Source organism: Octopus bimaculoides, chromosome 2 (genome assembly GCF_001194135.2).
Source record: "Octopus bimaculoides isolate UCB-OBI-ISO-001 chromosome 2, ASM119413v2, whole genome shotgun sequence".
NCBI lineage: Eukaryota > Metazoa > Mollusca > Cephalopoda > Octopoda > Octopodidae > Octopus > Octopus bimaculoides.
In genome coordinates this window covers 77,016,353-77,042,453 of record NC_068982.1, presented here as the reverse complement: position 1 = coordinate 77,042,453, position 26,101 = coordinate 77,016,353, and the positions used below count along the sequence as shown (strand labels likewise).

The 26,101-nt window shown below is 35.1% G+C and overlaps 2 protein-coding genes across 5 annotated transcripts in view; one reads left to right on the top strand and one right to left on the bottom strand.

Moving 5' to 3' along the window:
- The window catches only part of LOC106869691 (MOB kinase activator 1B), a 76,373-nt gene extending 52,769 nt beyond the window's left edge, over positions 1–23,604 (bottom strand). The window contains exon 1 of one of the 3 annotated variants that reach the window (XM_014915526.2): positions 23,423–23,604. In XM_014915526.2, coding sequence (XP_014771012.1) covers positions 23,423–23,436 — 14 coding nt within the window. In that variant the 5' untranslated portion in view covers positions 23,437–23,604. The remainder of the gene's footprint in view (positions 1–23,422) is intronic. The other 2 variants (XM_014915528.2, XM_014915523.2) reach the window with 2 other exon arrangements.
- A 109-nt stretch (positions 23,605–23,713) lies between these two features.
- Positions 23,714–26,101, top strand: part of LOC106869689 (heterogeneous nuclear ribonucleoprotein H3) — a 7,050-nt gene continuing 4,662 nt past the window's right edge. The window contains exons 1-2 of one of the 2 annotated variants that reach the window (XM_014915521.2): positions 23,714–23,816; positions 25,237–25,401. In XM_014915521.2, coding sequence (XP_014771007.1) covers positions 25,296–25,401 — 106 coding nt within the window. In that variant the 5' untranslated portion in view covers positions 23,714–23,816; positions 25,237–25,295. The other variant, XM_014915522.2, reaches the window with a different exon arrangement.

Genomic DNA, 26,101 nt, shown 5'->3' with positions numbered 1-26,101 from the left:
AGAGAGAGAGAGAGAGAGAGAGAGAGAGAGAGAGAGAGAGAGAGAGAGAGATTTGTAGTTGCACAGCTAATACCGTATAGGTTTCATGACATGCTGTTTAAACCCAAATATAATTAATTCCTAACTCTACTCAAGTGTTGTCTCTTTCTCTAATAATTATTTAGTGTTCTCTTATCTCCTTCCTTGAACAATTAACTGATGTATGTGACTCACAGTTCTAATTTATGATATTATTGGCTGGAAACTCAATAAAATTGCTTCCAATGGATGCATCATCATAGCTTTAACATTTACTTTTCTCTACTTGCATGGAATTTCTTGAGGCAGATTTTCTACAGCTGGATATCCTTCCTGTCACCAACCTCCCCACCTGTTTCCAAGTAAAGTAATATTTTTTCCATGGTTGGTCAGGTTTTAACAGATGTTTCAAAACTAAGGATACCACTTTTATGCCAGTGACACTCATTTATAAAAACCAGATGATGTTAAAACAAAGAGACACCAGCTCATACAAACATCCATGTAAGAGCACATGCACACACACACACGCACACACACACACACACAAGGCTCATTTCAGTTTCCATCTAGCAAATATGCTCACAAGGATTTTGTTAGTTTGGGGCTATAGTAGAAGACACTTGTTCAAGGTACCATGCAGTGGGACTGAATTCAAAAACAATAAGGTTGGGAAGTAAACTTCTTACCATACAGCCACACCCTTGCCTATATTGGCATCTAATGGATACACAAAGAAGCAAAACAACTATAAAGATATATTTCCATTTTTGTGCAAATTAGGGACAGGTGTGGATGTGTGGTAAGAAGTTTGCTTCCCAACTATATGGTTCTAGGTTCAATCCCAATGTGTGGTACCATGGGCAAGTGTCTTTTACTCAAAAGGATGTGAGGATTTGGTAGAAGAAAACAAAGAAGCTCATCACGTACATGTGCATCTCCCACCACTGCTTGACAACTGATGTTAGTTTGTTTACATCTTCATAACTTAGGGGTTTTGCAAAAGTGACTGGGGTCAATTTGTTCAACTAAACCCTTCAAGGTGACAACCTATCAGGGTTGCAGTCCAATGACTGAAACAAGCATAAAATAAAAGATAAATATCAGACTATATTCTAATTTCTTGTTGATATACTTCAAGACATTGGGAAAGGCTTCAATGTCCAAACCAGATTTCCTGAGGATTCAATTTTTTTTTTTGACTTCCTGCATATGGAGGAAGGGGTTGTGCACCCAGACTGGTGACATTTAATGCAATTAATCCTTTTCAACTTGCCTAATTCTGCCTCTTGTTCTATGATACAAATATCCCGTTTAAAGTTTAAATTTCCATTAAAATTTCATGGCAATTTATGCTTTAAACACAATCTTACTTTATTAATTCTGAATTAATTGAAACAAAGGGAATGTTTTTAACAGAAATATATTAACTAAAGGATTGATGTTCCCCTTGAACCTTGGCAAGTCAATGCTGGCAGAGAAATATAAGCAGGGATAGAATTCTAGAGGGCTAACATTGTGAGAAGGAAGTACTGCCGTAATGATTAGCATAGAACCCATTAGAGTAGGAGCAGGAGAGAGAGAGAGAAAATGCTTGTAGACCAGAGCTTGGAGTGTGGAGAAAAAAAAAATATAGTAACTCTTTCAGCTATAGCTGGAATGAAATTTCCCAGGTTGGTCAAGACACTAAATTTGCAAGGGGAAGCAGGGTAACAATGTGAATATTTGTTTCTCAATAATTAATTCTTTAGGTGCCTTAAGACCAAAACCAATTAATATTAGCCTCAACAGGTAAACAAAAATTAATTAATCTGGAAAAAAAAATCAATACCAAACAAAAGACTTTTGTGTTGACTATTAAGCAAATCCTATTTAATTACCATAGCCACCACTTAGATTTTGGCAAATAATCTCAGATGAACAGTTCAAATGAACAAACTCAAATTACTCCCAAAATAGATAGCTATCTAGACACTTCAGGACATCATCATCATACTGCCTTCAGCTGACTGGCTTTTGTATTTGTGCGTATATATATATACACACACACACACACACATACGTGCAGAAGCCATGTAAAAAAAACACTCAGTGCACTCTGTAAAGTGGTTGTTATTAGGAAGGACATCTAAATGTAGAAGCCATGCTAAAGCAGATGTTGGAGGTTCATGCACTTCTCTGGCACACCAGTTTCTGTTGAACTGTTCAACCCATTCCAGCATGGAAAACCAATGTCAAATGATGATGACAAATAACCTGCTAACATGTGTGGCACTCAGCTAGAACCCTCAAGTTACTCCAAAGGCTAGGTCTTGCCATCATCAAGGATTTCTTTTGGTAGAAGCATATCCATAACACAAAACTGCATCCCAAAGACCAAGTCTTTTCTTCAGGGCCAGAAGATGTTTCAGTCCTCAACAGTTGTTGATCCTTTACAAGGCTCAAGTGAGGCCAACAATGAAGTACTGCACCCACATCTAAGATGGTGTTTTTCTATACATACAGACATCCCAGACTGCACTCAGAAAAGAACCACTAACAGACGCACTCTAGCCTCTAATCCACAGACATACTCTTTCCTTTTCCAATCTTTCTATTGCAACTATAAAAACCTCTGTTCTCTTCCACAAAGGTGCTCAGACCCCCTTGTCTCTGCTGCTGCCATCTAACCACTATGTTTAAGCCCTCATCCTTTTAACATCAGCCCTCTGGAATCTCCCCACCATTCATGTCTTTCCTGCAGATGTTGACTTGCAACATTTCAAACAGAACATTAACAGCATTTATGTCACTAGTTTGGATGGCCTGCATGGGTCAAGGGTTCAGCTTCATCCACCAGACTATATAAAAAAACAAAAACAAAAAGCATGTACATTGTCAACTCTTATGCCCAATTCATCCTTTCTTTGCTTCTTATTATCCATTATCCAGTTAGCAATGTCTGTTTTAAATAGAACTACATGGAAAAATTCAAGGTATGAGTAGTAAAAATATATCTTTTGCATAATGTTTGTTTTCCCATCTAATGTGGCTTGGGCAAGAATTGATTTTAAGTCAGCATTTTTACAGTCAGATGCACTTTCTCTTGTTAACCCTCACTTGGTTTTCATTTAAAGGATTTTGTAAGTACAGACATCAGCATTACTTTGCTCAAACAGCAACAAGCAAAATATCAATTTTCATATACATTTGCATACAAGAGATTTATATAAATTTCCATTCATAAAATATGCTCACAAAGCAATGGTCTACCCAGAGTTATAATAGAAGACAGTGGGATTGAACTTGAAACCATGTGGTTGCAGAGCAAATTTGTTAACCACAGAGGCATGCCTACACCTTATATACATGTTGTTTATTATAAATCAAAGGGCATCTAATACTACATTATAATATATGTTGTATCCTATATATTTTAAAAAAATTATTTTGATACCCTGGTTCTATGACATAAGCTTTCTGTTTATAATAAAATTTTCCATCAAAATATGTTAACTTCAAACATCAGCTTAATAACTATTTCACTAAATTCTTCACTGTTTTCTAAATTAATTGAAACAATGGTTGTGTAGTACATTAGAAATATAGTAACAAAAAGGTTAATGATAGTAAAGTGTGATTATGATGGATTAAACTGCTATTTCTAATGGGTCGTGATCACATGCAAACTCCCTTTTCCCCCACATGAACCAATGAGGTCCATGGGGAAAAATGTAAATCCTCTATACATTTTTTCCCACTTCTTTATGCTTAGGTTATTTGTCATAAAAATATTAATATAAATACTCTTTGCACAAAGATGAAACAAATTTCAGTGCTACAGTCTTGATGTCAAAAATATGGTTTTACTCTTCAATCCCACATGATTAAACTTGTCTCAAAGAAAATTAATCTAACTCAGCAGGGAATATTCTTGTAATGTAAGGTACAGGTTATATTTATTGAGTTTAGGCTGGATACTGTGAAACCACTTTTATTTTGAAATATTCTTTCAAAAATAGGTACAGGTCTGGCTGTGTGGTTAAAAAGTTTGCTTCCTGTCTACATGGTTTTTGGGTTTAGTCCCCTGTGTGACACTTTGGTTAAGTGTCTCCTTCTAAGGCACTGGGCTGACCAAAGCTTTGAGAGTGGATTTAATAGATGGAAACTAAAGAAGCCCATTGTACGTGTGTGTGTGTGTGCATGCATACGTGATGAATAAACTGTCGTCTAAATTACACAAAAATGAAAATAAAACTGACATCTCATTTTAACAGATATTGACCAAAATTACCTACAGTAATCTTTATAAGAATGAAATGCAAGTTTTGATTTAAATGGTGATGGAATATGTAAATAGTAATAAAACTTAAAAGACACAAGCAGCAGAAATTGTCAAGAATAATTCAAAGTTAAACAGTCTTCAATAAAATTGAACCCAAATGTTTTAGTTCAGATGCAGACTATCAATAATTGCTGGGTAAAATTTCCACAAGAAATTCATGTTACTTGGCACAATTAACATGAAACATTTAACAAGCTCAAACTGGTATGTGGTAAGATGGAAGATACATAAAGATACAATTTCAATACCTGTAGGTACACCTTATTTTGATCAATTGTCTATCATGTATGGCATACCCTTAACAACGGAAAGCAGTTTTATATACCAATGTTTCTTTTGTTGAGGAAAGTCATGTTTGAAACCATTTAACATCATTACTGGAATAATCATGAAATATAATATTCCAGTTAAAAGGTTAAAAATATATTATATGGCATCATAATTTTCATCACATCAATTGCAACCTGGTCACTGATATGCTTCTACTGCAGTTGACACCAAATAATGTTTAAGTGAAGTTAACAGTTTTTGTATGTTTTGAATGGCTCATACATGTCTTTCATGCTCTAATGGTTTATAGTATCACTGAGTGGAATATACATTCATAAGAACTATAGTATTATTGTAATAGTTCTTTAGGTGTCTTGCTGCCCAACATTTTGTATCCAAAAGGGTTTTTTAAAATTAATATTTACATGCTATTATCTATAGCTTTATCATCTGCTTCGAGATCCACTAAAAAAAAAAAAAAGTTTGAGTGAGTGAGCTGATAGAACTATCCTTCTTGGCTGATACCAGTCACAAGTAGCTGGTTTGGAATGTAACATATATCATATTTTATCATGAAAAATTATAAGACGTTTCATATTTGCTAGGATAAAATAATTCCAAGACATGCTCCTAAACCATGGCATATTTTTTTTCTTATAAACAGCTATTTTGGCAAAAAAATAGCAGTTAGTACTTAATATACAGTTTTCTCTTAGATTTGTTGGCAATTATTTATAGCAGCAAGCCTATTCAAAAAGTAAATCTCATCCATTACATTAGTCACAAGTAGAACTTAATCTCCAGACGTCACTAACATTTGAACCTATAGTTCATTAGGTATTTTAACAGTTGTCTATGTTGCCAATTGCAAGACAGGTATGTCTGGTCAATTTGACATTACCTTTGTTATGATAATGAAAGTAGTAGTATTAGTTTACAATATAAAGTGTATGAATAATTAATATAGCAATTTTGGAGTTAGTTTGAAATCTCACCTTGTATCAGTATTGCCATCATCATCAGCTTAACATTCACTCTTCTATGCTTGCATGGGTTGGACAATTGACTGAGGCAGATTTTTTATGGCCAGATGCCCTTGATTGTCCCTAGAGGCCCTATTGTATCAGGAGGACCATATGTCTGTTGATTACTATGTATACTTCCCTTCCTTGTCTCATTGTATACTGTGTGTACTTTCAACATTTTTATATATATAATTTCATTATTATGTAACCCCCCCATACTTTATGTCTGTCTTTGTATTGCCCCCCACTCCAGTGGCAAATAAAAGAAATCATTATTATTAATTTCTTTTCCTTCTATTGCATTAATGTTTTATACATTGAAATTTTAGAGTGGACTCTACATAAAATGTGTACTGGACCTTGTAATACTATTTTAGAAGTTTTCTATTCCTCAATGTTCAATTTTACTGCTTTTAGTATCATAGGGATTCCCACGTTTTTATTTATCTCTCTCTCTCACCCATCTTCTGTTAGATTTTCATCTTTCTAAGTGATGTTTCACATCAAAAGAAATTTATTAATGAAGATATATCATTTCTTAACATTTTAGATAGCAATCCACCTGAGACTGCCCTTGGTTTTTTGATACAAACTGCTAAATTAAAACCTTCCATCTGTTTTAAAGTGTTCTAAATTAAAACCTTCCTTCAATATTTCATAATTTATGTTCCAGATACTAGTTTAATAATGACAGCATGTGTCTGCACATCAGAAGCCACAGCATGCCTAAGCTGCTATGCAGAGGGTGCTAGTAGCAGATTGACCATTAGAATGCAACCTTTCCACAAGAAAATAAATAACAGATGTTTGTACCTGATCAAATAGCTGGGGACAGGCATGATGGTCAAGTGATAAATAATATTGGAGGTAATGTAGGCAGTCACCATCTCTACCCAACCTTTCAGGAACAACTTCTCAGCCCATTTCTGTTTAAGACCATCCTGTTTATCACCTCACTCCAGTTCTTGAACCAGACAAGTAGTTTAACTGGCTCATCAGTCCAGTGTTCAACGGCATCAGCCTGCTTCTCCAGGTGCCCAGTTGCAAGCCTACTGACTTGGTACTGACTTTGGCCCCTGCCACTACTTCCTATTCCTTTAGAATGGTGCTAACCATCTCCACTTTGGAGGTGTCCGACACCATGATAGTGACATCATCTGCATATGCTGACACTGCTCTCATGTGTCCCAGTTCAAAAGGGATGCACCTCAATTGTTCCAACATCTGTGATAGTAGCTTGAGAGCCAGCATATACAGAAGAGGTGACTGACAGACTGAGAGTGTGATGTGAAATGGTTCCAGTTGGTGACTGTTTACTTTGACCAAAGCAGGTACTGCTGTGCAATGCAGTGACCCAACCTCTGAAAACCAGTTTGAACCCAGCCGATTTCAGGACAGCTTCCAAGTAATGATGGTCGACCATATCGAATACTTTTCATTGATCCAAATTGACCAGAACCCTTCTGTAGTCAGCTCCATCCCAGTTCTCTGATGTATTGCATAAGGTGGAGGTTGTCGTTGACAGACTTGTTTGGAATCACAGAGGTTTGCGCTTCCTCAACTAGACTACCAATGACAAGCGCCAACCTTTTCACTAACACCATGGCCAAAATCTTAAACTGTGTTTAGCATAGTTATGGGCTGCAAATTTTCTTGCCTGTTCCCTTTGTTGGTGTCCTTCCTCAGCAGTGCTATCACACCCTGGCTAACAGCACTAGGAATTCTCCCATTCTGCTGTTACTTACAGTAGATGTCAGCTAAAAAGCCACTAAACAAATCTCAATGCATTTGTAGAATTCATAAGGTAGACCATCCAAACTGGGCAAATTTGCAACTTATGCAACTGCTCATCACCTCCCATATTTGAGTGGCTGTTATTGGCTTTTACAGAGCCTTGCATCTGCAGCTGAGAGCTGCAGCAGGCTATCCAGGCATGAACTAATATTTGTTATTGTTGTTGACTCATCACCTTCATCAAACAGCCACCTGAAGTGCTGCATGCATCTGCTTGGATCTTGATTATGGTTTTGTTGCCATGTTGCGTCTCCACCACTTGGGCCTTAGCTTTGACAATACAGCCTTTGTGCTTCATCTTGAAGAAATGGTGAAGTGCTGTTCTTGCTGCAAGCACATTGGTCACGATGCCTTTGCTAATCACCTCTTCTAGGTTGCTAACCAGTTATCCCTCATATCTATTTTTTCCTATAGTAAGTTCTTTGCTAAGCATAAGTGATTCTATTTTGACTTCTTTAGGGTGACTTGAAGACAGAAACAATCTCTATAATGGATGTTCTAGGTATGACAAAAATAAAAAAGAAAAACATGCAAGCAAATACATAACTTAAACTCCAGGGCATTCTGTAGCCCACTGATGTGCAATCTGAACTAGTTAGAATGAGAAAAGATAGATTGAGTGAAGGTGGTATACAACTATTTTACCAGTTAAGCCTCCCAATCTTTCCATTATAAGATACCAACACTCTGGAATTTCTCACCTGTCAATATATATTTCCTGCTGATGTTCAAGTTAAACAATAGCTGTAATGATTTCACAAATCTAAGAAGGCAACATCTACCAAAATGAGCATATCAAAACATATTTGGTCATTGTAGAAAACTTTGAAATCAAAAGACACCCTAAAATATTACAAAGTTGGCAAAGAGATTCAAAATATTAAATTGACCTTGTATTTGGAAACCTCATAATCGTTTTAACATCCATTGCCTTACTAGCAGGAGTTAGTTGGATCTGAAATATATTTCTCCATGTTTGCTAAGCTTGGAACTTTCCTGGATCTTTGAGGTGCACTAGTCTTCAAGTTTAAATACCATACTTATTTGTGTATAATAAATGCATCCCTACAGATTTTTAAGCCTAGAATTCTAGGGTTTGCATTTATACACAAGAACTAAATGCAACCACTTATCTTATTTCTTTAAGGACAATTTACACAAAAGTATATACAAAACTCTGGATAGAGTAGTTTAAAATGTGTTTCTTTTTCCACCCTCTGAGAATTTTAAATGGAAGTAGGTTAACAAGGTAGAACTTAATTACTTTCAAATGCTCTCACCTGTTTCTAAGCAAGGAAATAGACATCACTTGTATGACAGTGATGCTCATTCACAACAACCCTCTTGCAATGTCAAGACAAGGGTACACAGAAACACACATGCACTTCTTTCAGTTGCTGTCCACCAAATCTACTCATTAGGCTTTGGTTAAGGCCTGGGGTTACAGTAGAGGACATCTGTCCAAGATACCCTTTAGTGGGAGCTTGAGACCACATGGCTGGGAAGCAAGCTTCTCAACCACACAACCATGCCTGCATCATCTATGTTATTTAAATTTAAAGCACCTTCTGTTAGTAATTAAGAGTTCAAGTAGATAAATCACATTACCAAAGGTTATGGGTATCTGTCTGAATGGTAATGAAATTTAATGGCAGCAGAGAAATGTTAGCAGCTTAAATATTTGTGTCATATTTAATATTGCAATATTGCACAAGAAAGATAATTGATGGCAGAGACATCACAAGTAATAATTTATCTTTTTTGTTGGTAATTTAGAATTAAGGTCAGTGATAATTCAAGTAAATAAAAGAATTCCAAGAAAGCAACTTGTCGCCACATCAGTTAGCTAATACTGCTAAAACTGGTGCAGAAAATTAATTAATTAATGAAGGACTTCACAAATATCAATACAAAGTGACTAGCTGGTTACATTGAGAGAGTGGTTATTACATTTGCTGTAGGAATTTTATGGCAAGCAATATTTTGTAGTTAAGTGATTGGTCTGAGGTGGTCCATCTTGCAGTGCCATCAATTATGCAAATTTTTGAATGTCTACAACTACTACTTCATGCTAGCATCAATAATTATCTTTCTGATAAATTAACCCTTGCTTTTCCATTACGACAGGGGCAGAATAGATTTACAAGAGAGCATCTTACCAAGGGTCTTAATTTCTAACATCTGTATAAGGTCTGCCCTAATTACTTCCTTGAACTAACTTCACAACAATTTCAATGTTTTTCTTTCAGAAACCCATACTTATTCATGCTGGCACTTTCTCAACTGATTCCCAAAGCTCATCTCATGCATTATATATAGTCTTTCCTCCCTTTACTAACTGTACATATAATTGTCATATAGATCACATTTTTGATGGCGGATCTCTGTCATTCAATGAGGATTCAGTTTTTGATTAAATGAATTATGTGCTCCTGAAGTAATATGTAAATGACTGAACAAGTATAGCCTTAATGTAACTGTCAAGTAGAATCAGCATGATACAGTGCACAACAAGACTGTGCCACACAGCATTCTATTAATCTTGTACCTTGAGGGTCCATTCACACATCAACATTACCATTTTCTCTCTCTCTCCAGCACCATGCCCATTACTCCCACCTTCTCTTTTATGATATGAGTAGTCATATTGCTCCTCTGCAGTAAGAAACCTATTCTGTTCCAGCCTCTTAACTCCTTGCATAAAATTGCTTCCCTCTCTTCAGTAGTCTCACCCAGTCAAGGGGGACTGTAATCTTGCAAGCTGGTACCATGAAAAAGTACCTCACACACTGTGTAGTTAGTTCTTAGAAGCATCAGATCCTGTCAGACCATATATCCAATAACTGCATGGAATATGGGCATTTAAAGATAATGTATAATCTGCCCAATGAGCTTCTATACAATTTACATCAAGCCAATTTCACTCACAAAGTCTGGGTTAACCTGTGGCTATAGAAAATGACATTTGCACAAGATGCCATGCAGTGGGATTGAACCCAGAACCATATAGTTGTGATGCCAACCTTTTTTAACATTTAACCATACTCTGTCTATCATGTTAAAAGTAGTGTAAAGCCCATTTTTTTTTTTATATCAGAAAGGAATCCCTTTGTTGACAAGGAAACCAAAAACAGTAATTTCCCAAAATGCTTTAGTGTTTTGAACTCAATATTCTATGCTATTTTTAGCTTTCGCTTTGGTCATTAGACTGTGGCCATGCTTAGGCACCAACTAAAAACAAATCAACCCAGTACTTATATCTTTTTAAAACTATAGTAATTATTTTATTGGTTTCTTTCCCAAAACCACTAAGTTATAAGGATACAAACAAACCACAAACCTCCATACACTTTCTGTCTCTTGAATTCATATGCAAGGCATTGGTTGGCCCAGGTCTTAGTTTGGAACTGAACCCCAAACTAAGTGCTTGTGAAACGGGCTTCTTAACCACACAACCATACAAACATATTCTGTATTTTAACTATATATATTTAAACAAGGAAGGAAACTAAAATTTTAAAACTATTTTATCTGATGTCAAGGTAGTTGGAAATCTGAAATAATTTTTCAAATAGGGAGAAAAAAAGAACAAAAAAACAAAACTGTCAAGATCAACATAAGAAAAATACCTCTAAATGCCAACTATTTATTTTATCTTAATTGCTAGTTGAGTTTCTGACAGTTATACAGATAATTAATGAGTATTATGAAAATAGCCTGATCTCTTATCATTGACAGCCAATCTAAATGTACATGAAATACAAATTCTCAGTTTCTTAAACTACTTATAAGATCAACATTTTAAAATTTGTAATTTAAGCATCAAACCAGTCTTTTAAACTTAACCCTTTTATTATGTGAAAATAATAATCAATTTAGTTTAAATTACTTTGTCAATATTAAAAAGGTTTTTGGAATATAAATTAACATGAATGTTGAAAGTTTTTAATTTAGATCACTTTAAAATAGGAAGTTTATATCAGGGGAAGTACATTAATATCAAAAAGGTTAAACTTAAATTCTCATTTTAATAAAGCTTTGATAAGTTTAGTCCTCAAGCACATCTTGCTATAGTAATATAATATGGAATCTTAGAGAGCTGTAAAAATCACATTTCTGTTATAATCATACTATAACAGTCTTATTTCTTTAAGATTATCTTTGATCAATAACTTTTTGTAAATGTCAACTGAATGCTCTTCCACTGGCAATCACTCACCATAATCACCATTTTAATGTCCACTTTTTCTTGCTTACACAGGTCAAATAGAATTTGTTGATGCAAATTTTCTATGGGTGAATGCCCTTCCTGTTTCAAATAAAGTAACATTTCCCATGATATTACATGTTTTTATTAAAGATTGGAAATGAATGATAGTGCTTGCATGTTTGAACAATTATCACACACTGTCACAAGGAGAGACAAAGAGTCTCTCTCTCTCTCTCACACACACACACAGACACAGACACACGTCTTTCAGTTTCCATTTACCAATCTATTCATAAGTCTTTGGCTGGCCTGGGGTTCCAAGCAGCAAGACTGAACCTGAAACCACATGGTTGTGAAGTAAATTCTTAAGCTTAACAGTCATGCCTGCACCCATACAGCCATGTTCATGTCTTTTATTTTAAATCTAAAGATGTAGCTAATACTTTTGTTAAAGTAGTAGAGATTTAGATATGAAATGCTCTTTCTACAATGAGGACATATGTGATATAAATGTCAGACAAAAATGCATCTGGCTTGTTCAAACAATTGAGAATGAATAATGAAGTGAACATATGTAACAAGTGACTAGAAACTGGAAATATAAAACATTGGTGGTTAAGACTGATCAAAATCTGAGAATGATTCTCGTTTTTAACTAGATATAAAATCTCACTCAAATGGAGATGGTATGGGCTACAACTTGAACTGTAAAGGGATGAAAGGCAGTTAAACCTTAATAATATTTAAAATTAAAATCATGTAATCAACTAAATACTATAAAGCATCTATCAGAGGCCAACTGAAATAAATAATTCATGGAAGAGTAAACCAGTAAGTTTCTTTTAAAACCACCCTCTAAAACAGAAAGTAGATTAGAAGTGAAAAAGACCAATTGTTCAATGATTGTTCTCCAAGTCCAGCTGTTGCTACGTCACACCTCACCTGTTATTGTTGGTAAGTAGTATAGTGAGTGGTTTAGCTATCATCTATAATCAAATATTCAACACAGGGGAAACAGCTGCATTGACAGGAATTAGTTCTTGACAGATTGCACCACTAGAATGGTTTCTATGGCTACTAACAAGTTTCTCTGCCATAGTTTCCCTTGTTACAAGGAAAACTATAGTAGTTATCCTAAGCTATTTCCTGCATTCTCTTCTAGAATCACCAACATAACCATTATCATGGTATGTGAAAGCTCGTTTGGTTGTTTTCCTGGATGGGTGAGGAAACCATTTTGGCATAGTTTGTTGGGTAGAAACCCTTCCAAACATCAACCACTTTACAAATTGTACCATGTGCATTTCATTGTAGCACAATATGCTTTCAATGTCTTTCTGTCAGTATTTCCATCACCATGTTCATACTCTCTCTCTCTACTTTTCTACACTTTTGAATCACTTCTATCCACTTAGTGCTCTGAGAATTTTATAGTGGCACCAACATTAGTGGAGTTGTATTATACTCCATAAAATTAAAGAGTTCCACTATGATGAGCTCATTCCCTCAGGGCTTCATAGCTGAGAAAATAAAAGATCTAGAATGGGTGGGTGAAAGGAACAAGAATGAAAAGATAGGAGTTCCTTTACATCGATGACAGTGTATTAATGGGCTACTCCCACAAAGATTTAAAGAATACTGTAAATGACTTTGTAAGATCAACTATGAAGTCAAAAACCATGTTCTAGGCCAAAACAGTCCAACTGTCACATAACCCAATCATAAAGAAATCTGAAGAAATAGAAGTTGTCTAGAAGTTCTGTTTTTGGAAGAAGGTGGGAGAACAGGCTTTCACTTGAACAGACAATAAAATCAGTGAAAATATGGAAGCTGTTGCTTTTGGAAGACTAATACAGATTCCAGTTAGATCATGGAATTTGCCTAAGCATGAATGAAGAATAGTGTATAACAAACTAGTGTCCTAATCACACTTTTATATGGTAGAGAGACACCTAGATGTGGGGCAATTTAACACGTGAAAATACAAGAGCAGTTCCACCTAAGTTTCCTCTACAAAAATCTGCAGCTTTTCTTAGAGATTCATGGTACAACTGCACTTCAGCAGTGCAGAACTGAAGAGACTGAAACTCATTCCATCAAGAGTTAGCTCCAATGAGCAGGATACATTGTTTGAATGGAAGACAGTTGAATACTAAATGCTCTCTTTTATGGTGAGTTAGCCAAACAGATGATATTTACAAAGAGGTCAACATAAAAGGTATAAGAACCTCCTCAAATCCAATTAGCATGTCACATTTCCATTGACAACTGTGAAAAGTGAGCCCTCACTCAGAGTTTTATTCAAAGTGCAATGTTGGAATAAGGTGCTTTGAAAGACGCCACAATGATCAGCTCTGAGTGTTGCAGGCTGCTGTGCAAAGGTTCCAGACCAAGCCCTTACAAGTCATGAATATGTCTTTTAGCATTGCGACTGATCATGGAATAGGCCTGATTTACCATTATAGACATAACAGCCAAATGAATTAACTAGAAAGAGAAAGGAGATCTGTTAGATTATAATAGTCCAGCCTATCAATAGCTGATATTCTATACAAACAAGACCAATTAACATATAGTAAAACTAAATTAATATATATAAACATACAATGATCTGTTACAGGAATTGAACCAAATATCTGCTTGCTTCATGCAAGATTGCTAACAAGAACATTACTATTTTTTTGGTTTTGGATCAAGTGCTGTTATTGAGAATAACTTACCATGGACATTATCAGCTCTGAATAGTAGACAGAAATATTTAAAACAAAATTTACTTCATAAATTCTAAAAGGATTGGGGTCTGTATGAAGTTCTTTGTTACAAACTCCCCTCCCCCACCAACTTAGAATACAAATATGTCTTTATAAATTAGTATGATATTTGTCTGATCTGCAGCAAATGCAGTCAAGTTACTGTCATAGCATTAAAATTTTCTGTGAAAATTTTATATAACACACACACACACAGGTGCAAGAATGGCAGAACAATTGACAAGCTTGTTTTGCAACCAGACAGCCAATGCCTTCTGAGTGAATTTGGGAAATGGAAACTGAAGAAGCTTGCTGCATATGTGTGTGTGTGTGTGCTTGTGTCCCAGCAACCAGCATTGATTTGTTTAAATCCCCACAATTTAACAGTTTGACAAAAGGGATAGACAGAATAAGTACCAAACTTTAAGAAACGAAATTCGGCACTGGGGCTGGTTTGTACCCCTGACCCATATGCATGTCTTATACTCCAAAGAAAACTCGGGATATTACTTGGACTGGCCCATTATGAGTTCAGACTTTCAGCCTAGACACTGTACAATAGCAGTGAGGGGACACGATCTTTCAGTTCTTGCTGTCCAGAATACCACTGACATGACCAGTCATGATTTCCAATAAATATCATTATAATATATTAAATGTGATAATACAAAATTCTACTTTTTAGGAGCAACTATATATAAATATAAATCAAGATTCCTGGCTAAATGACAAAGTCAGTGTTTACAATTGGAAGAATGGGAGAGATCTGTGTTGGTTAACTTAAAAGAGACAGCCTGTGATTACTTTCACTATATATAAAAATCACACTATCCTAAATGGTTTATAATATCCAACAAATTATATCCTCTTCACAATATCCATCCACATACTCTGGGTTTTTTTTTGTCCCACTCATTTCCATTCACCTTGTACCTTGAGGGTCCACCCAAACATCTCATTACCATTTTATCTTTTGTTCCAGCTCTACCCAATCATTCTAAAATGTGAGAAGTCATGTAGCTTGTCTACAGCAAGAAACCTGTTCTGCTCTGGTCCCCACATCTTTTTGCATAAAGCCACCACCCCAGGGGTCATAGTCTTATAAGCTGAATCACAATCTTACTAGTGCTGGTGGTATGAAAAAAGGCACCCAGTGCATACTGTAAAGTGGTATTAAGGGCTTCTAGCTGTAGACAATGGACCCGTTGGTTATGTCAAATTACCCAACCTATGCCAGCATGGAACATGGATGTTAAATGATGGTGATGAATAAATATTTTCTCAGTAAATAAGCATATTGTGCTTAGGTTCACTTGATAATGTAGTTGGTGCTTTACTATCTTATTGTCTACTTATACAAGCTGATACTGGGAAAAAAACATCACTGTTCAAAAGTTGCAAAAGCATTTTATCTACACAGTTCATGTAACTTACCTTATAAATCAGAAATCACCATTGTTTTAATACATCCACTTTTTACATACTTGCATGGTTTGGACAGAGTTTGAGACAGATTTTCTATGCCCAGATGCCCCTAACTGTCTCCATGTTGGGTAATATTTTCCTATGGCCACATACAGGGAAATATTACCTAACTTTTGCCCAAGATGCCTTGCAGGAGTACTGAACTCAAAACAATGTGGTTGGAAAGCAAACTTGTTAACCACACAACTACACCAGTACTATAAAAAGAAAAAAAATAATTTCATTCCATAAATGGAATGAATAAAAAATACTGTCGTTCAATTTATCATCCTTTAAATGGTTGACTTCTTAAATCTTCACAAGAATTATACTTTCTGGAACTTTCTATTTTTCTATGTTGATCAATGAAATTACAAATTCTGAAACTTAATATATTTAATGCAAAATATCAAAGGAAATAACTCCTATAATGAGGAAATATTTTTACCCTTAGGAATGAGATGAAAACATATAGAAGCAGACATATTTAAAGGGCCAATTTGAAGAAAGAGTAATAAAATTATTTTTAAAGGAAAATTTTCTTATAAAAAAAAACAACAAAAAAACTAGATTAGGATTATTGACACATTAATGTTATTGCTATTATCAAAGTTAAACATTATTATTGTAGGTTATAAATAGAAAGGCATTATTAATAAAGTTATTTAGACCCAGGTCAGTTCTGATCAAGCTGACCCATGATCAAAGATATTTCAGCTCTTGCCATTCTCCCACCATGTATTTCAGACATTCTATACACAAGTGAAGATATATGGCCTAGTGGTTACAGTGTTACACTCACAATTGCAAGGTTGTGGTTTTGATTCCTAGACTGGGTAGTGTATTGTGTTCTTGAGCAAAACACTTCACTTCACATTACTCATTTACAGCTAAGTGGACTAGAGCAATCTTGTGACAAACTAGCATCCCATTCAGGTGGAATGTTCTGATCTCAGTCATTTTTATGCTATGGGAATCAGCCATCTATTATGTATGGATGCAAGTATGTATATTTTAATTTTGTTTTGATACTGCATGATAGTTGTAAATAAGTGTCACCATCATACAAGCAGTGTGTCTCCAATATTCTTTGAAAACATGTGAATAGGTACCTTACTTGGAAACTGGTGAAGGTTGGTGGCAGGAAGGACATTCAACCATAGAAATCTGCCTTAATAAACTGACCAACATGAAAAAGTGGATGCTAAAATGTGTAAATGAACAGTATTTAGTTTTAATCCTTTTTATATTACCAAAATGTTTCTTCATTACTCATGCACCCACCACTTTGCCAAGGAGTCTTATCTTCTAAGTTACTTAATGACCTCACTAGTGCTGGTACCATGAAAAGCACTCAGTACATTTTGTAAAATGATTGGCATTAGGAAAGGCATCCAGCTGCAGAAACCATACTAAAAGTAGACAATTAGAGCTCAATGCAGTCCTCTGGCCCATCGAATCCTGTTGAACAATTCAACCTATGTCAGCATAGAATGCAGACATTAAATCATGATGATAATACTATGGCTCAATATTTTTGTATGCAAATCAAATGTTTATACTTTATCCAAATTCTGAAAATTGTTAGCTAAAAAGATAGTTTAATCTAATTCCAGCTTATCTCTAAGCTTAATAGTGCATATATACCAAATCATTTAAAGTACTGTTGTCCAACTTTGGTGCCATAACTATTGAACACATATTCACATTTTCAAATATAAACATACAACCATTCTATTCTTTGCCAAGTGAAATTAAGTCAGTCTTCCAAACTTAACCCTTCGTACTGTTACCAACAGACCAAGGCTTACCTCGTACCCTTAACTTCTAATAGTATATGTTAGGTATTTTTAGATGTGGTAGAGCCCATCCCTTTCTAGCTCTGATCACAACCAAGTTCATCTAGAAAAAAGTAATTGACAGCAGAATAGGACTGGTATTTTTATCAAGCCCAAAAGAAAGGCAAAGTTGACTCTGGCACTATTTGAACTCAGACTACTAGAACAAATGCAGTGAGGTAATCTATCAATTTGCCTTAATAATGTTATGCTAAAACTGATTACATTAACCAAATGATAGGCCTTGTTTTCTATTTTAACTGAAATGTAAAAATTCAATTGACTTTAGTAGCAGTGTACTTAGTGCAATTAAATTATAATTTATAGGTGTGACTGTGTGGGTAAAATGTTTGCTTCACAACCATATGGTTTAGGTTCAGTTCCATTGTGCAGTACTTTAAACAAGTGTCTTCTGTCTTGGGGACAATCAAAGTCTTGCAAGTGAATTTGGTAGACAGAAACTGAAAAGAAGGCCACTGTATGTACATATGTGCAGGTTTGTCACTTTGCCATGACAGAGTGATTGTTGTAGACAAGTGTCACCATCATACAGGTGGTGTCATTCATTTCCAATAGTCTATATAAAATGTCTGTCCATGGTGAAATATCTACTTTGCTTGGAAACAAAGAAGGGTTGGTGACAAGGGTAACAGGCAATAGAAAACTGCTTCAATAAACTGTTTGATCCATGCAAGTATGAAAAGTGGGCATGAGAATGATGATGTCACCTTAAACTGTTACTGAAAAATTTATACCCCATAGCAGTTTTATCTAAAAGTCAGTAACTTTAGCATCTAAATACTTTGAAATTGTTGACCTGTAGAAATTACCATCACCAATAGTTTTCAGACACTTTCTAAATACATACATTTACTTTATCTTCATTGATTATAAAAATTATATGTAAAGGACTGAATGAGATTCAAATGTGAATTAATTTGAAGAGAGTTTCTTCACTCCATTTCATTCAAGAATGAAAAACCTATCCATAGCTTATAAAGACATATTTAGAGTGGCAGATAAGATCAGTCAGTGTGTTGGCTATGGGATTTTACAGATGGAGATTAATATATTGCAGGGATGGAGTTGTTAAATCTCTACAATGGTTGTTGAAGAATCTCTCTTTACTGCAGTGTTTAACAAAGACAAAAAGCTTACACAGTCTTTACAGCACTGTCATTATAATTATCGCAATTTGTTTTCATGGTGTAAAATGATCGTCTTTACAATCAAGTATCTTTGTATTTACTGCAATCAAGTGATTTCATATGTAAATGAGAACTAACTACCAAGATCCAAGACAAGGTATGTAGAACAGTTAGGAACAACAATTATACAGTTTTTTTTTTTACTTAATTGGAAAATAATTAGCTCGAGAAATTTGACTTCTTGAAGAAAACCAAAGTCTTGTGAGTGGATTTGGTAGGCGGAAACTGAAAGAAGCCCGTCATATATGTGTGTGTGTGTGTGTGTGTGTGTGTGTGTGTGTGTGTGTGTGTGTGTGTGTGTGTGTGTGTGTGTGTATTTGTCCCTCCCAACATTGCTTGACAACCGACGGTCGTGTGTTTACGTCCCTGTAACTTAGCGGTTTGGCAAAACAGACCGATAGAATAAGTACTAGGCTTCCAAAGAATAAGTCTTGGGTCGATTTGCTCGACTAAAGGTGGTGCTCCAGCATGGCCGCAGTCAAATGACAAGTAAAAGAATAGAAATAAAATAGAATATATATATGTGGCTGTGTGGTAAGTAACTTCTTACCAATCACATGGTTCCAGGTTCAGTCCCACTGTGTGGTACCTTGGGTACGTGTCTTCTACTATATAGCCTTGGCTGACCAAAGCCTTGCGGTGGATTTGGTAGGCGGAAACCGAAAGAAGCTAGTCGTGTGTGTATGTGTATCCACTATTGCTTGTCAACTGATGCTGGTGTGTTTACATCCCTGTAACTTAGTGGTTCAGCGAAGATCCCAATAGAATAAGTACTAGGCTTACAAAGAACAAGTCCTGGGATCGATTTGCTCGACTAAAAGTGGTGCTCCAGCATGGCCACAGTGAAATGACTGAAACAAGAATATATATAAAAACCACAGAAGTTCTAACGACAATTTTATAGGGAAACTTCTCTTCATAGATGTTCACCAAAAGGAAGTTCAAAAATGTGTTAGGGATGTGTGTGAAAGAGGTTTAAAACATGAAACAGGTATTTCTCAATTTAAAATCATATTTGAACATGATACCATGAGGATTAAAAACCAATAACTTTATGATTGAATAACAATTATTTCAAAGAAACATTACTTGTTGTTTCAATTGCTTGATATTATTTGCAGTTCATATTTCTCGTAGCAACAGTATATTACTCAGGTTCTAAAGGCCACCACACACAGGAGAGGAATAACTAGAAATATAACATGCGGTTTTCACAGGCAAAGCCTTGTTAAAATGTTTGCTTTGCAGGCACATGGTTCAGAGTTTGATTCTGCTGTGCAGCACCTTGGGCTAATGTCTTCTACTCTAGCCTCTAGATGACCAATATTTTGTTCAGTGGAATTAGGAAGATGGAAACAGTGCAGAAGACTCATGTATATTATATAGCATTTGTCTCATTTAATGTCTGCTCTCCATGCAAGAACAAAGACAGTCTGATGAGTTGGGGGATGTATCTTGATGCAATGCTTGATTTGGCATGATATCTCCAACTGGATACCCTTCCTAGCCTCCTAAAGAGTACACAGCATGGCTTTACAGTGTACTGGGTACTTTACTCTATGGTAGTAGCTTGAGTGATGTCACCTTGCATGACTAAAGGGCCTAAAGAGGCCTCTACAACGGAGAGTAGCAGAAAGAGAGAGTGTAATGATTTTAGGTGAAGACATGAAAACAGGTAAAGCATGACCAGAACAGACGTATGTGTGCGGGTGTGTAAACAAGCATCTGGTCTCAAGAGGCCATGGATCGGTGCCTGGAGAATTTGCATCAGACTTGTATGCAGCGACTGCATTTGAAGCTCTCTGCTGGTGCTACTGACTTTTCCAGTTTCTGTTCCCCTCATTCCATCCCCTTGCATATCTCCAGTATGTGTGTGTTCCCTTTTTGTGTTAACCAGTGTAAACCCAGTATTGTGTCAAAATGAACAACTTAGCAATTCAATAGAATAAGTACCAGATTGAAGTTTAGTACTGACAACAATATTACTGACTAAAACCATTGAAGGAACTGCACCAGAATGGCTTTGGCACAATGGCTAAAAGCAAAAGAAAATTCAAGACTTTACTATTCCACTGAGCATGCTATTGGTTACTTAGAGTTAATAGACATTCGTAGCATTACCATATTTCAAAGTTTAACATTTCAAAATAAAGCTCAATTTTTGTTTCAATTAACGTTGGAATATTCTGAATGTCTCCAAAGTAATGTCAACTGCTTGAATGGTTAACTTTCCCCAACAAGCAATAAACTGACCCACTTTAAATATGGTGTGATATCTTGGCACAATAATTTCTTTCTAAATATTCAATATAGGCTGATTTATGAAAAAGACAGAAGCTATGTTGTTACTTGCTTAAGGTTAACATGGAGTCAAGCGAAATGGGGGTGGGTGGCAGGTAGTAAAGTGAGAGACATTTAATGAATTAAAGTTTTGTGAGGATTACAGTAACTTTTCCTGCTTAATCTTTCAGGGTATCAAAAGTGTTATTCTCTAAACAGCTGAAAGAAACCAGTTAAATACGAACCATTGGAACTTTGAGAGGTTGGCAAGCATGTGATTTGAAGGTTTGGCTGCTAATTCCTGCGACTTATGCAGAGAGGGTGTCTGTATCTCGTTAACTCAAAGGCAATAAAGGATTGTTTGAAATAGTTCAAAGCCAGACATTTAAGAAGTTGACAACCCCAGGCGAGACCACAACACAGGTACATAGATATGTCCAATATCCACTTGTAATACAAAAAAATTGCATTTTGTCTTTTAATTAACCCTTTAGATAAAGTTTTATTGAAATTAATTTTTGGCACTGTCATGGTATTAGCTGTCAGAAATGCAAGTAGAAAAATCCAAACAAGGAATGTTACTGCTGGTTTGAGTTGAAATCTGTTTCATTGGCTACTGACTGGCCGGAGCTATCTGTCTGTCTCTGTCTCTCTCTCGTAGAATTTAAACAAATGAAGTTCAGTTTAAACTTTATAAATAAATATATTTTTGCATTATTCATTATTGTTTTTAAAAACAAATCACATACACCAATCAGCACCGCCAATGACCACCACCACGCGTAATCCAAAGTTGGAATTAATCACCGCGATATTGCCATCGCCACCGCTACAACAGAAAATAGTATTAATTGGCTTAAGAGACATGGACTTTTAAATACCCCCAAAATATGCCCCTCGTGTGGAGCTAGCATGATGGAAGTAGCCAAAAAGTGTTTTTTTTCTAATTTGATAAATTCTACGGAAACAAACGAAGGTGGACGAGTGATAGAGAGATAGACAGACAGACAGACAGATAGATAGATAGCTCCGGCCAGTCAGTAGCCAAAGAAACAGATTTCAACTCAAACCAGCAGTAACATTCCTTGTTTAGATTTTTCTACTTTCGCTTCTGACAGCTAATACCATGACAGTGCCTAATTTTTTTTAACACGATTCTTTAGAAAGAATTGTTTTCTTGTAAGTCCGACAACAGTAATTAGTTCCAAATTGTTTTGAAAGAGAGGTGGAGAAGCGTGTCGTTTGAAGAATTCACCAGGACCCCCAAATACATCATGCCACCAACTTTCAGGATGGCAGCCTAGTATTGTAACCATCCCATAGTTCCTTAAAACCAAATGTATACAGGCATATCTATACATACACAATATACTTAGCAATTCTTCATTATATTATCTTCTATTTAGAGTGAAAGCAATTTGACTAGCTCTAGTATTATGAAGGAAACAAAAGTAAACTTTTTCTTTTATATGGTTAACTTGCAATGAACTTTAGGATACAAAATAAAATATCACTGATTATTATTCACTTCATATTTGAAGTTTCTACAACAACTTCACTAAGGTTTCATTCATTGATAAATGCAATAACAGTTTTTACTAAACACTTTAAGAGATCGCAATATAAGGCAAATAAATGGTAATATAACGTTACATTAATTACACCTGATATATAAACTTTTTAAGACTTTAGTTAAACAAAACATGAGTAACAACGATAGTAATAAGAATAATTCTTGTGTATTTCCTGAAGATGTTGAGATGGAATAATCATTGTTTAGGTGACAATGGCAGATACTGAAAAGTCCAAACATTGAAGCCGGGGAATGAAGTTAAAAAGTTTTTTTCCAATCGAGGATTAATTAAAAAGGAAAGATTTTTATAAAGAAATTCTAAAATTATTGCGACGAGAGGGTGGAAATGATAACACAGGATACTGTAAAATAAAATCTACGTCAAAACCAAATGACGTTTGATGATCGATAGAAATCGATAGCTCACTCAACCAAAAAAGAAACTTTCATAAACTAATCATTCAATGACATCCAGTAAGAAATGGCATGGTGAGACATTGGTTAATTTGCAAAAATTTCGTGAAAGTACATTTTAATTCAAAGAGTTTCACTTTGTAATGTGCTTCGTTGTTTTAGCTGTAACGAAATAAGATAAGATTGTTTGTATGACGAAAGATCTATTATAAACATTGGCTGAAAAAACCGGATACGAATGGAGTTATACTTACAAGAGAAAACTCATTGTTCATCCAGAAAGAAGCATACAGAGTGAAAAAATAAGATCTTTCCAATTAAAAAATGGTCAGTTTAATTAAAGCCCGATGTAGATGTTTACGATAACAGCCGATGACAAAGACTATTCCATGAAACGCGGTAACAGGCAATATGGCTACGTTCTACTAACAGAAGCATTAAAAAAAAACTTTTTAAAAAAATTGAATAAGTTTATTTAATCATAGAAATAATTTTCTGTTAATAAAAATAATTAATTTCTAAGGAATTAAAAATGTTATTAATATAAATGTATAAAAAGAATTTTGACTTGAGATTATTTCCCATGAGCCTTTAGTATATAACGAAACGAAAATTTTTCTCCGCCATCTTTAGCAGGTCAACTAAAAGGTAAGTCGCAGGTTTGGAGGCGGAAGAAACTGTTTTGGTGTTTGTATGTATGATTATATAGTACAGTTTTAGTTGTTTAATTTATAAAGAGTGAAGAGGAATATTAATTACGATTTAGCTCTAAATTTAAGTTATTATCTTAAGGAAAATGTAGTTTTATCTTGTATCACGTATCGGCTGCACGTGCCATCTTTTGTCTTGCCGGACAAGGAACAAAAAAAAAAAATTCCGCTTCTTTGTTTTAATTTTTACGTTATTTATCTTAAATTTGTTCGCATATTTTTATGTGCATTTTGTTAGTCGATATTTTATTGTAAGATATTCTGTTTCTATCGTTAAGTGATATCACAACATAATTCTCCTTGAAATATCGAATGAAGTCCGTCTGGGCGGGAAAAACTGTTTCAGCCATTGACTCGTCTCTAACAAATGTTTCGTAACAATTCCTCTCCCTCAGAAAACACTCAACAGCTTTCGTTTTTAATGTCTAAATATATGTACTAATGAACATTTTTTATTTGCGAAAATATTATTTCTATTTAATTTGTTTCTGAGTGGTATTTTGAACTGAAAGTACAAAAGAGTTAAAAGAAGAGAAAGGTTATCAACTCCATATTGAGAAAATACTTCACTTTTACACGTTTCTTGTTCAACCAACATAGCTTTCAATTTGAAACCATTTAGCATTAAAAAAATTGGCACCATCATGCTATTTGCCTTCAAACGAATACCTTAAATATTTATTCCCGTATATTATTTTATTAGTTTGAAAATTATTGAATGTATATTGTTTTTGTTAAAAAATACCGGTGAGGCTTTATATTTGCCCCCCCCCCATCATGGCGAGCGGCAGCTTTCAACAAAGCCCACATTCAATTGTTTTCTTTTTTACTTCTATTTGTATTAAAAAAAAATCTACGTAGTTTATTCTTGTGTTGACTATTATATTTTAGTAAAAGCTTCGTTATACAAAGTAACTCATAGTTGTCCTCATTTCACTATTCTTTTGTTAAGTCAGGCGTCCTCCTCTGATACTTATCGCAATGTCGTAAGAGGAGGAAATACAAAGGATTGGTTTATGTGTGTGTGTATATATATATATATATATATATATATATATATACATACACATACATACATATACACTCAAAGCATTAGACATTTCTTTTTACTAGAACGCTCTACTTCACTTTATATTTTTATTTCTTTTCTTATATATCGGCATTTCAGAAAACTTTCTTTTTTCGTAACTTGATTTTAATTCAAATTAGGGCAACTATTTATATTTTTTGCTTCCGTGTAATAAACGTAACTAAAGCGTGTTCATACTTGTATTTTTTTTTTCATGTTGTAACTTGTAATTTAACTTGATTTTATTAATTGCTCCAGTTAATCACTTAGTACAAATATTTATTTCTAGGGAGCTGAGCAAGGTCTTTTGAAGTCACTTTCCAGATTTCTCGTAAATTTGCTGTCACCATGCAACAGTCGCAAGATCAACATAATGACGACGAGGGATGTGTTGTGCGACTCCGTGGTCTTCCATGGGCTGCCACAGCCTCAGATGTTCTCAAGTTCTTTGAAGGTTTGGACTGAAATTTTTTAGTATTACATCCGTTTTTCGTTTTAGAGGCAGTGGTTTATATAGAGAAGGAAAACACATCAAAATAAAATGTAATAACTGCCATTTCTATACTCGGCAGCTTTTTCAAATCTTGCCGAGCTCAGCTTTTCCTTTCATCCCTTCGGGATCGATAAAAGAGTACTAAAGTACTGGAGTTGATGTAAATGACTTAATCTTTTCCACTCAAAATAGCTGGCTTTGAACCATGTAACGGACCGGCGTCCAGTTCAGAGCTAATGTTGCGAACTCGGTCATGGAAACCGGCTAACCGGTTTTATGAGTCCTTGAACTCAAGAAAGAAAAAAAAATTCTACATTGTTGTGACTCCAGTGTCGGACGTTTACATGATAAATTTATATACCTATTTCATTTAAAGGAGTAATTTACCTAATGAACGGTTTTGATGGATTCGTTTAAAGCAAGGGTTCTCAATCATTTTTTATCTATGGATCCCTTTGATTACTATTTTATTCTGGTGGACCCGCAGACATTCGATGATTAAAACCTAGTCGTGTAGAAGGGTCTTTCAAAATTCATATCTTTTCCTCACATTAACTTGTGGAGGTTGAAACCTAACCGTTTCTTGCATACATCTATCTACAGCAAAATTTTTTCTGGGGCCCTTAGTTGAGAACCACTGGTTTAGAGCAACAAAAAAAAA